Source organism: Rhinolophus sinicus, linkage group LG05 (assembly GCF_036562045.2).
Source record: "Rhinolophus sinicus isolate RSC01 linkage group LG05, ASM3656204v1, whole genome shotgun sequence".
NCBI lineage: Eukaryota > Metazoa > Chordata > Mammalia > Chiroptera > Rhinolophidae > Rhinolophus > Rhinolophus sinicus.
In genome coordinates this window covers 101,233,165-101,246,091 of record NC_133755.1, presented here as the reverse complement: position 1 = coordinate 101,246,091, position 12,927 = coordinate 101,233,165, and the positions used below count along the sequence as shown (strand labels likewise).

At 33.7% G+C, this 12,927-nt stretch overlaps 1 protein-coding gene across 31 annotated transcripts in view; it reads left to right on the top strand.

Annotated features, from left to right (window-relative positions):
* Positions 1-12,927, top strand: part of DST (dystonin) — a 428,022-nt gene that overhangs the window by 261,962 nt on the left and 153,133 nt on the right. For all 31 annotated transcript variants that reach the window (XM_019734644.2, XM_019734631.2, XM_074333118.1 and 28 more), the window contains 17 exons: positions 58-151; positions 453-607; positions 1,414-1,873; positions 1,959-2,087; positions 2,233-2,310; positions 2,390-2,551; positions 2,641-2,745; positions 5,093-5,188; positions 5,767-5,892; positions 6,524-6,676; positions 6,885-7,039; positions 7,248-7,374; positions 7,865-8,048; positions 9,082-9,239; positions 9,757-9,935; positions 10,706-10,844; positions 11,651-11,844. In XM_019734644.2, the coding sequence (XP_019590203.2) occupies positions 58-151; positions 453-607; positions 1,414-1,873; positions 1,959-2,087; positions 2,233-2,310; positions 2,390-2,551; positions 2,641-2,745; positions 5,093-5,188; positions 5,767-5,892; positions 6,524-6,676; positions 6,885-7,039; positions 7,248-7,374; positions 7,865-8,048; positions 9,082-9,239; positions 9,757-9,935; positions 10,706-10,844; positions 11,651-11,844 (2,694 nt within the window). The remainder of the gene's footprint in view (positions 1-57; positions 152-452; positions 608-1,413; positions 1,874-1,958; positions 2,088-2,232; positions 2,311-2,389; positions 2,552-2,640; positions 2,746-5,092; positions 5,189-5,766; positions 5,893-6,523; positions 6,677-6,884; positions 7,040-7,247; positions 7,375-7,864; positions 8,049-9,081; positions 9,240-9,756; positions 9,936-10,705; positions 10,845-11,650; positions 11,845-12,927) is intronic.

The following is a 12,927-nucleotide window of genomic DNA, read 5'->3' as shown; positions in this document are numbered from 1 at the left end:
TGAACTCTGCAACTTCCCAGGGAAAGGCTTTATTTTATTTCATTCCTTTTTTTTTAGGTTGGAAATGTTGCAGCAGATCGCCAACCGAGTTCAGCGGGACAGTGTCATCTGTGAAGACAAACTGATACTTGCCCGAAATGCTCTCCAGTCTGTAAGTTAATTTTAGGAGCCCTTGGGATTGTGATAGAGGGGTCTGTGCATTTGGATGAACTAAAGCTTTTGTATACCCTTTGGTTAATTCTTGGTATTTTTGTCAACTGAAACTTAAAGTTTATTAAAGATGATTAGCACTCTTTGCTCTATTGAGGGACAGTGAGCAAAAGCAAAACATAGTTTTGAACCAACAGAGAAAACCTAAGTAAGCTTTCTGTTCCAATATTTCGAATTTTACATGCGAGGCTGGTTTTGAAACTTTGTTTCACAGAATTAATATTGACTTCTTTTAAATACAGGACTCTAAAAGATTGGAATCAGGGGTGCAGTTTCAGAATGAAGCAGAAATTGCCGGGTATATACTTGAATGTGAGAACCTTTTACGCCAGCATGTAATTGATGTACAGATTCTTATTGATGGAAAATATTACCAGGCAGATCAGTTGGTACAGAGGTAAGAGGGCTACTTACTCATACCCTGTTGTTTTGTACAACTGTTTCATGGGCACTCGGGATAGGAATGTAGAATATAACAATTTTATGAATATATAAGAAAAGTATCTTTTTTAATTCAATTTTTTCCATTTTCTCTTTATCCTAGTATGAAAATGTTTTATAACAAAATGTTGGAAAAATATATATTGATAAAAATCTATGTCTCTGGGAATTAGGTTTGGATTTATGGAACCTTTTGGGTTGTATACCATATATGTAGCAAAAATTGTAAATGATGCCCTGATCCAGTTATTTCACTTTTAGGAGTCTATAGTAATTCTGAAAATAAAAAAAATATGTATAAGTAAATATAGATTAAAAGCTTTTTATTCACCTGAGAAATATTTTATAATAACAAAAATTTGGAAATATCCTGTCAAAGAAGACAATGACACATTATATTGTAGTAATTATATTGCTTATAAATTATAGTTATAACAAATAAGTGATAACAAAAATGCTCAGAGTACAATTCAGTGAAAAAAAATTGTGCAAAATTTTATTGATATGAGTACAATGACTTTTAAAAATTGACTTAATTTAGCAGTTTAGGTTTACAGAAACGTTGAATGGAAAGTACAGAGTTCCCATACACTCCCTCATGCCTTTCCTTATTAACACCTTGCACTAGTGTGATACATTTGTTATAACTGATGAGTCAATATCAATGCATTATTGTTACCTAAAGTACATAGTTTACATTAAGGCTCATTATTTATGAAAAATGCCTTTTATATTAGCTTATCATTTTTCATTTTCTTTTAGGGTTGCAAAACTGCGCGATGAAATTATGGCCTTAAGGAATGAATGTTCCTCAGTGTACAGCAAAGGACGCCTGCTGACAACAGAACAGACAAAGCTCATGATATCAGGAATTACTCAAAGTTTAAACTCAGGATTTGCACAGACCTTAAACCCCAGTCTGAACTCAGGGCTGACCCAGAGTTTAACGCCTTCCCTGACCCCTTCTAGTGTGACCTCAGGCCTGTCATCAGGTCTGACCTCCCGCCTGACTCCATCCCTTACTCCAGCTTATACACCTGCTTTCCCAGGATTAGTTCCAAATTTCAATTCAGGAGTAGAGGCAAATTCATTGCAAACCCTGAAGTTGATGCAGATCCGAAAACCCCTTCTAAAGTCGTCTTTGTTGGATCAGAATTTAACTGAAGAGGAAATTAACATGAAATTTGTTCAGGATCTTTTGAATTGGGTTGATGAGATGCAGGTAAAAAAATGTGTACCTTGCCTGAGAATTTCAGTCTTTATTGCCATCAGTTTCTTTTTTAATCCTAGTGTCTTTCTGTCTAAAGGTGCAGTTGGACCGTACTGAATGGGGATCAGATTTGCCAAGTGTTGAAAGCCATTTAGAAAATCACAAAAATGTTCACCGAGCTATTGAAGAATTTGAATCTAGCCTTAAAGAAGCTAAAATCAGTGAGGTATATGAATTTCAAATCTGTGTATATTTCATTTTAGCTTACTGTTGCTTTGCTCTTTACGTAAAGACCCTATAACAAGATAATAGATACATTGAGTATGAGTCAGAATTCTTTAAGATTCCTAACCTTTTATACCATATTATAGATCCAAATGACGGCACCTCTTAAACTAACTTACGCAGAGAAGTTGCACAGATTAGAGAGTCAGTATGCAAAACTCTTGGTAAGTTTTTTTAAACTTTCTGTTTTTCTTATCTCTATTTGACAAAGACATGGTTCTTACAATGATTTTCCTTATAAAGAATACATCCAGGAATCAGGAACGACACCTGGATACACTCCATAATTTTGTATCTCGTGCAACTAATGAACTTATTTGGTTGAATGAAAAAGAAGAAGAGGAAGTTGCTTATGACTGGAGTGAAAGAAATACCAACATAGCTCGGAAAAAAGATTACCATGCTGTAAGTAAAACTTTTGTAATTGGATATTAAAGCTGTATTTCAGGTTTAGCTCTTTTCCTAACATACCCCTGAATTCTTTCTTACATTAGGAATTAATGAAAGAACTTGAACAAAAGGAAGAAAATATTAAATCAGTGCAGGAGATAGCAGAGCAGCTACTTCTGGAAAATCACCCAGCACGCTTAACTATTGAGGTGAGTCAGGAAGTGTAATAGTCATGGTGGAATACTGATATTTGATTATTACCCTTCAGGTTCTTTTATTGCTGATAAATTGAAAACTTCAAACTATCAAAATTTTATTACAACTTGTCTCAAAAATAATGTTCCTGACAAATCATACTGATTTGCCGTCAGTGCTCTTGCTCTTTGTGTCACCTACCCATCACTTAAAATAAAGATATTTTTGTCAACCCCTGTGACCAAGGAGATGTATTGCAGTAAATACAAAGGACCTTGACTTTATAAGCTTTGACATGTTATTTCCTCCTGACTGTGTGACATTGCACAGGTGATGTAACCTTGCTAAGCCTCATTCTCTTACCTATAATGGGGAAAATCGCTTGTAACCCATAGAGTTGGGATGAGAATGAAAACAATAATGTACTCTTACCACTTAGTACAGTTCTTGGGACCTAGTATGTTCTCAAGAAGTATTAGTCCCTGTTATTTAGTTTAGTAATTTTATTTATGATCTGGTTTTGTGAGTTATATTGAAATAGCATGCTGGCAAGTCATCATGGTATAGAGTATATATTTCAAATCCAGAAGTGGAGAATTGATGGGGGATTTATCAGGTTGTCTGTGTGGTGGTGATCGTGGTGGTAGCCTTGTGTTTAATCTTTTTGGCCTGATATATACTAGTTAGTTAGTGATCTCCTAAATGTGAAAGGGACATAACGCATGAGGGCAAAGAGTATCAAACTTAGTGGTATATTTCCAGAGGAAAAAAAATGAAGCTGTGCTGAAAATGTGACATGCCTCAAACTATCACAGTTCAGGAAAGAAATTCAATCGTCTTTCTTCACTGGAATCATCATGACACAAAAGATTAGTAATATTCTAGGCCTCATTAGGAAGTTTTGGGACTGTTACATTTGACCTTCTGTTATGTAAAAATAGGGTTTTGTATCCACAGGAAATGCCATGTAGGGATATTAAAGGCATAGAGGAATAGGAGGAACAATAGGGAAAGGGAATGAGAACAATGAAGGGTCTGGATATACTTTTGCACAATGAAAACTAAAAATGGAATATTCTTTATAGTAGAGAGAGGCAGGCTGTTAGGAAATATGACTATAGGTTAAGAATTTTGATGGGAATGCAAATGTGGATGTGGACCTGATTACTTTTATGTAGAAATGTTCATCTAATTACAAGTTTCTTGAGGGGTAAAATAAAGCCTTAGTCATCTTTATGATATCATTTGCCTATTCAATGTCTTGTGGGTATATGGATAAGAGTTAATTATCAACATTATTTCATATTTATATGAAAAAGAAACTAAGATATATACATGGTATATCTTTTATAGACAATTTACTCAAAGTAGCTTAATTTGAGGAACCAGGTAATGTGATCATGATGTGTTGCCAGATTTCCAGTGCTGCGCCATACATTCCATTCAGAAAGCCTGCCTCCTGAGCATAGCTCCCCAGGAATGAGATTTTCCAAGAGGAAGAATGACAGGCGTATTTATGATAGTCCTTAAAGCATCCAGAACGCCCTCTTCTGGAAGTCAGTGAATTGCACCTTAAATATAAAAGGGTGTTTCATGTTTTTCTAATATTAACAGAAGTAGGTGTCTTCTACAGTATTTGTGCCCTCATGAAAGGTGCATTTTGTCTTAAATAAAAATTCAAGTAAACAACCATTTTTTAGTAAAAAATTCTAGTATAATGATTATAACCTCAGAATTACACTGATAGGGGATTGCATACTCTTCTCCACCCACTCCAAACATTTTCCTTGTAAAAACAAATAAATACTGCCTCCCTCTGCCCCAAGGTTCTGTCCTAGTTTTAGAAACAAAAACAAAGAGAAAACTACAGAATCATGTATTTTCATATCAAAGGTGTATTTTATGACCCAGTGATTCAAAAATTCAGAGAAAAGAAAAATGAAGGGAAAAATGTCAAAAAGGAAAGTGTATTTGAGGACTCCACAAAATAGAAAAAAGGTTGGTGGCAAAGGAGTAAAGGGTTAACTTGTATCCATTCAAATGTTAATTTTTTTTTCATGTAAAAATAGCCAGAGTTAGCTTTTTCCATATATTTTAAGAAAAAAAAAATCAAAAGTTTAAAATCTGAAAGAAAGGGATGGGACTGATTTAAAAATTTATATTTAAACTTCCAAGGACTGGCTTTGGGCAAGTGATAAGTCTTAGATTAGAGGGACATTACCCTGATTTTCAAGTCTTATTCTGCTAAAACAATCTCACCATCTATTTAGATACAGTAGAATCTTTTATCCTTTAAAAGCATTGTTGTATGTGTATGTCTTTACTCTCCCCCAGTGACAATAGCTGTGTTTTATCTTTAAGGCCTACCGAGCGGCCATGCAGACGCAGTGGAGCTGGATCTTACAGCTCTGCCAGTGTGTGGAGCAGCACACAAAGGAAAACACCGCCTATTTTGAGGTATGTGATTAGAACCACAACTTCAGTAGATGGCATTGTGATTTTGACTGACGTACAGAAAATATCTTCATAATTTATTGTTAAGATACATGTACATAATGTGCAGAGGAAAAACTGAAGTGTTTTGTTTGTAGGTTATAAGGGATATCCGAGTATGTTCTATAGGATACACTGAAGCATTCTATTAAGGAGGATTTCCTTAAAAAACCCTTTACAGTGTCAGAAAATCTTTATTTTACAAATATGTCTCTTATGAAGGAAACGTTGTCATTAGAGAGAACTCTTTTTTCCTATTCTTCAGAAGTTTTAGATTATTCTTGAAATTTCACTCTTACTTAAGAGTTGTTTAGAATGTAATAAATGTTGGACACTTAGTATTCATTCATAATTATCCAAGTTCAATTCAAGGGCTCTTGTTTGTTGGGTAAAGGAGTGATGTGGCTATTAAATTGTGTTGTTTTGAATTTATTCTGTTCTTACTTATGAGGGGTACACCCAGGGCCCTGGTAATTGAACTTCATAACTGTGCTTTACTGTCATTGAATATATTTTAACTACCAGTTTTTGTCTTTCCCTAGTTTTTCAGTGATGCCAAAGAAGCTACTGATTACTTAAGGAACCTGAAAGATGCCATTCAGCGGAAGTACAGCTGTGATAGATCAAGCAGCATTCACAAGCTGGAAGACCTTGTTCAGGAATCAATGGTACTGATACAAAAGCCTATGAATTTCCTTAGTAATGTAAAATGGGGATTAGATTAGTTTTTACTACATTTTTATAGGTGCAGAACTTTATATTTTATTGGTACTACTGATCATTTCACCTCGTTCAATCAAGCATTTAAACACTCAGTTTTGGTATTTTTTGGTAACAAATACAAAAAATTTTTTATGTGATAGTCTTGACATCTTAAGATGTTTTAGCAGTGTGTGTGTGTGTGTGTGTGTGTGTGTGTGTGTGTTTAGTCATTCATCCCACAAACACGTTAAGTACTTTATATATCCTAGGCACTGTTTTAGGTGCTAGAGGTAGAGCAGTGAACAAAATAGACAAGAATCCCTGCCCTCGTGGTGCTTACATGCTAGAGAGGGGAGTAGACATAAACATGATAAATAAAATATATGTGTGTGTTAGATAGTGGTAAATGCTAAAGAGGACAAAAACGAAAGAAACAAAACAAGGGAAGAGAGATGCAAGCCAGATAGAGAGGGATTGAAAGTTTAGACCATGTGATCTGGGAAGACCTTTTTGATGAAATTTCATTTGTGGAAATCCCCCAAACAACAGAGAATACGCGTCTTTTACCACTTCAAATCCATCTTATTTATTTCTTAGGAAGAGAAAGAAGAACTTTTACAGTATAAAAGCACAGTGGCAAGCCTGATGGGGAGAGCAAAAACAGTAATTCAGCTGAAGCCAAGGAATCCTGACTGTCCACTCAAAACTTCTATTCCAATCAAAGCCATCTGTGACTACAGACAAATTGAGGTACTTATAACTCCTAGAAACAGACCCGTTTCTGGCATTATTCAGATGTTTTAGAAATGAGGTCGTATTGCTCACTAGTAAAGTTTTCCACTTCAAAAAAAAAAGACAACAAAAAAACACCAGTAAAAAAAATTCCAAGATTGGGTATGGAAAAAAGATTAGTCAACAGTGACCTCATTTGGTTTTTCTGTTCTTCATTTAAAACCAGATAACCATTTATAAAGATGATGAATGTGTTTTGGCGAACAACTCTCATCGTGCCAAATGGAAGGTCATTAGCCCTACTGGGAATGAAGCGATGGTCCCATCTGTGTGTTTTACAGTTCCTCCACCAAACAAAGACGCGGTCGACTTTGCAAACAGGTTTGTATGCATTAGCTAAAACACTGAGAAATGGCTTTGGAAGCTCTCGGAAAGTTAAAGAAATAATCAATACTTTATCAAGGCCCACAGGATCAGAAGGATCTCAGACTAGTAAACATGGGATATTTTACAAACGAAAAGAAAAGTTGTAGCATGTTGTCAGAGGGAGTGGAAAGGCTGAATCTGTGTTTTCTTTCATATATTTCAGAATTGAGCAACAGTATCAGAGTGTCCTAACTCTTTGGCATGAGACTCACGTTAACATGAAGAGTGTGGTATCCTGGCATTATCTCGTCAATGAAATTGATAGAATTCGAGCTAGCAATGTGGCTTCAGTAAGTATAAATCTACACATCATCTTAATCTGTCCGAAAATGTGGGGCAACTTGTCATGAGGGGTAGAGTTTCTGAGTGCTATAGAATAGGAGCAGAGCCCAGCAGATCCGTGGTAATATTCACTCATTCAATGATTATTTGTTATACAGCTGTGATATACAAGGCACCCTTCTAAGAATTGGGGATATCTGGAGATCACATATTTTACTTAGTTCTTATATTTTGATAGGGAGGTAAGATATAGTGTTTGGACATCTGGAAATGGGTTCAGTTTAATTTCATTTATTGAATTGTATGGTCTTGTATTTCCTTACTTTAAAACCTCAAAGTATTAATGAAAAAGAAAATTAATTTCAAATGGTTCTTTTATTAATGACTGTTAGTATGAACTGGTGTATAACACGAGACCCTAATCTGAGATCTGTCCCCTTTAAATTTAGCTCTTTGTACTATAATCACTTAATTATATGGATCATTGGTCTTCTTTAGATAAAGACAATGTTACCAGGTGAACATCAGCAAGTTCTGAGTAATCTGCAGTCTCGTTTTGAAGATTTTCTGGAAGATAGCCAGGAATCCCAAATATTTTCAGGCTCAGATATAACACAACTGGAAAAGGAAGTTAATGTGTGTAAACAGTACTATCAAGAACTTCTTAAATCTGCAGAAAGAGGTAAAGCATGGAAATTCTTGTTTTTTTCTCCCATAGGTTATTTTCTGCTCTCAATGGGAATTTCACTCTTAGGTGTGTTATGTCACTCAGCCTGTGATAGGTAGACACAGTTACTGGAATGTTAAAATCGTGTTTGAGGTAGGAAGATGCAAGAGGGATTCATTTATGTCTAAATGATGAATTAATGAAAGATACCAACAAAATAGTATAACAAATGATTAAATTTTTTTTTTTTAGACACAAAACTTAATTTATAGAAATTTTTTTTGTAGTTGTTACATTCTCAGTGTGAGTTGAGCTGGAATCCACTGCCCCACCCACAAATGATTAATTCTTAATACATCTGCTTTTCAACATTTTTAGTATTTTGCAATGTAATGTTCAGAATGATAATCTTTTAGTTTCAGAAAAGATTATCTTTTCTGAATTATTTTTTCATGTACCAAACTTAGATTTTTTAAAAAAGACTATTTTTAATAGAAGTTTTAGATTCACAGCAAAACTGGGAGAAAGGTGCAGTGATTTCCCATAACCAAACTTGGATTTTATATAGGGGTTAAAGGGAAATATTTTGTCTAGTTAACTTTCATTAACTATAAACTTTATTCTGAACTCTTGATATTACTAAGAGACAAAAACTGTATTAGTAATGTTCTGTTAAAAAGATTTTAAACTTTAACACATTTTATCTGCCTTTAATTTTTAAGGATTTTTATTTAATTTTTATAATTAATCTGCAACTAATATAATTCACATTTTTGTGAACATGAAAGCAATATATTACTTTCCTTGGACATGATAAATCAGAAATCGTACTTCAAATGACATTAAGGAAATTTTATTAATTCTTTGTAAATTGTAAGGCCATTATTTTAAAGTTTTTATCCTTAGGGTCAGTTCATGATGATAACTGGTAACATTAGTGTGACTCGCTATGTCCTAGTAGTAGTAAAACTGCCATATTAAAATATGAGCAAATGCTTCTAAAAGATAGAAAACAGGTATTTTCTAAATATTATATTTACTTTTACAGAGGAGCAAGAGGAATCTGTTTATAATCTCTACATCTCTGAAGTAAAAAACATTAGACTTCGGTTAGAGAACTGTGAAGATCGGTTGATTAGACAGATCCGAACTCCGCTAGAACGAGATGATTTGCATGAAAGCGTGTTCAGGATTACAGAGCAGGAGGTAAGATTTTTAAAGGTGTTGGGATAAAAATTAACTTAAGGTAATTTACTATCTTAATGACTATCACCACCTCTGTGACTTCTTCTTATATGTTTGATTTTGCCCAGTGGTCACTCTGTGAGGTCTGGTGATGTATTTATTGTTTATTAAAAACTAGGATTTTGTAATTCAGTTCTACCTCTGAATGAGGTAAACACAGGAACATGTGCCCTCCTACCTATTATGATGGAGGCTATAGGGCTTCTCACCATGAAAGTCATTATACGCTTGTTGATTACCTGCTATATGCAAAAAGCACTAAGTTAGATGTTTGGGCCTGAAAAGATAGGCAGTAAGGGAATTTTTGATAATAAAACTTGAATGCTATGGCTTAGTGTATTTGATAAAGAAAAAGTAAAGAATGTGTAGAATTTTAAGTTCATTATCATAATGTAAAATGTGTGTTTTAAAACTGTTTTAAGAAAGATGCCCCATCTGGAGTAAAACCTAATACCTATGTTTGTTCTCTATTTTATAGAAACTAAAGAAAGAGCTGGAGCGTCTTAAAGATGATTTGGGAACGATCACAAATAAATGTGAAGAATTTTTTAGTCAAGCAGCAGCCTCTCCTTCAGTTCCAACTTTACGATCTGAGCTCAGTGTGGTCATTCAGAACATGAACCAAGTATATTCTATGTCTTCCATGTACATAGAGAAGTATGTTACCACTGCCAATGTCAATTTGCTTCATACAACTGTTTTCTCACTCTCTTTGTGTATATATATGTATGTATACACAAACACACACACAAATGTATACACATTTTAAGAAAGGAAACTGTATTAAAATTACACTGATGGTAACCACTTTGAGCATCTCTTGTAACTGCAGAAGTCAAACGTGACTTGTATCCATCTTCTGTTATCGGAATATATTGAGTATTACGATTTTAATACGTTCTTTCCTTTCTTAAAATGTATATACATTTTTCTGGCACCCTCTGAGTGTGTGTCTGTGTATATACTGTTAATTTAAAGCATTCATTTTTATGAAAATAACTATTCACTTTTTAAAATAACAAATATATTAAACAAACATTTCTGTGGATTTATGATGATGCTTCTTGTTGAAAGGGAATGTGCCTCAGAGATTAGGGCATAACGTATGATTTTCCCACATTTTGCCTGTGGTTTTGGTAGCTCAGCTGTTGTAGCCTATACAATTTTTCTCTTAAGCTTGGTCTGAATAAGATTTGAAAGAAAACCATCTTATCTTGGAATCTGATGCTAAGTACCACTGTAGTCAGGGAATGGGTTTGAGCACCTGCTGTCTCTAAAGAAGAGTCAGCTGAATATTAATCTTGTGGTAAATGTGTCGTGTTCCATGGTGAACATGCTATTTCATCCATCAAAATGGTGCTTCAGGACTGCATTATGGGAAAATAAACGTTTACCAATAGAAGGTTATTGTTTAATTCTCTTAATAGGTTGAAAACTGTTAATTTGGTGTTAAAAAACACTCAAGCTGCAGAATCCCTTGTGAAACTCTATGAAACTAAACTGTGTGAAGAAGAAGCAGTTATAGCAGACAAGAATAATATTGAGAATCTAATAAGTACTTTAAAGGTATGTGTCTCACTTTTGGCTGCTTTTCAAGATTGTACTCGTAAAGTATTTCTTTAACATTTAGATCTTCAAACATCAACCGTTATATGTTTTAATTTGATTATATTTATGTTCATTCCATTTCATATATCTTTAATGCCATAGCTTACTACAAATAATTATATTCAGGCATTTTTAGTTCGAGGTGAGTTCTTCTCATTGGAAATTTGAATCATCTTGACAGTAGCTTTTTGTAATCAATTCATGTTGGCAGCAAGAAGGGTTGATCTAAAATTTTAATTATTTGTAATATATTCTCTTGCTGAAAGAGGCAGTTACTTTAAGAAATCAAGGAGCTAAGTAGAGGAATTAATCTAAGAAAGGGAAAAGACTGGTAGTTATACTCACCTGTATCTATACTTTTATATATAAAGAACTGAGTAAAACTATTGCAAAACAGTTGTGAAATGTTATCTCAGTGACTTTAAATGAATTTTCAATGAAACGATGTTGATAGATGTTTTAAAAATAGGCAATGAAAATGATTCATAGAGGGAACAGATTTACTTATAGAATATATTTTGTTTTATTTATATGCAAATTCTCTTAGGCTGATCTTTATAAAATTGTCAGGCTTATTTAGATCAAAGTACAGTCAAAAATTGGCAATGTCATAAGGGTCAGCCTAATATATTATTTTTGTATATGATATTCTTTCCTTTATCTGATTTTGTATCAGTCATTTGTAAATAATTGTAAAACTAGGTAAATAAGTGTGTTCAGTGGTTGACACATTTTTATAACTTTCGCCAATTCATGTATTTTAGCAATGGAGATCTGAAGTAGATGAAAACAGGGAGGTATTCCATGCATTAGAGGATGAATTGCAAAAAGCGAAAGCCATCAGTGATGAAATGTTTAAAACATATAAAGAACGGGACCTTGATTTTGACTGGCACAAAGAAAAAGCAGATCAATTAGTTGAAAGGTGGCAAAATATTCATGTTCAGATTGACAACAGGTTAGTATCATTTTTGTTCAGTTTCAGCAGAGCTTTAATGTCTATCCTTGTGTTCTTGGTAAAATCTAAACTAAATAGGCTTTAAAAAATATTCATATATAATTTCATATATGTAGTTAATTTCCACATATAGTTAATTGTGTTAAGTGCAAGAGCTCTATCAAAGTATCTTTCTTATATGGTGGACTTAAGTAAGATATTTAACTTCAAATAAATCTTTTACGACTCTATGTTATTAAAGCTATCGATATACTATTTGCATAGCTATCATTTGTATAGTTAATCTACTCGCTTATTTCTGAAGGGTGAAAAATATAGTTCTCTCCTTTTGCCAACTTATAATATTCAAACACAATATTCAAATAATTAAAAGTGATTAGCAACTTACAAGACTTAGTAAGAGCATGGATCATGCATTTTATAGGGCTATATGTAGCAAACTATATTAGACTTAAGAGGTATAAAGAAATTGTAATGACCTGTTTTTCATGTTTTTTATTTTTATTGAAGATACAAAAACTTTGAAATTATTCACCCAGTGACTAAAATAAAAAAGTGAGAGGAAATGGGATGGTTTTAGGGCTCATCTAAAAAAAATGGAATAGTGTCTTTTTTCATTCATTTTCATGTTTATCTTAATGCACATAAAAAGCTTTTATGACATAGTGCCATTCTTGAGAAGTAAAATTATATTCAAACATATATCTCATCTCTATAAAACATGTGACATATACGTTTAATGTAGTGATTTTTATAATCATAGAAGCTGATGTATTTAATCACTCCTAGAAAGTACTCCCTGAGTCCATGTTGAACCATTCATTGAACTACCTTGTCATTATTTCAAAAGTGAAGTGCCATTTGATGCAAGCTTTGGGTATTGATAATAATTATGGTGAAGTTTCCAGTTTCACTGCTTTAGTCTCTTGGGCTTGCCCCTAGGATAATCTGTTGTACAACACCAAGAGCAAAATAAGTTGCACAACTCCAGGAGGAAAATATTTAGATTCAACCCAAGCCAGTGTGGAATGCCCTTGGAGATGTGCCTCGGAGTGCTGTAGCCTTGATCATTACCCATACCCC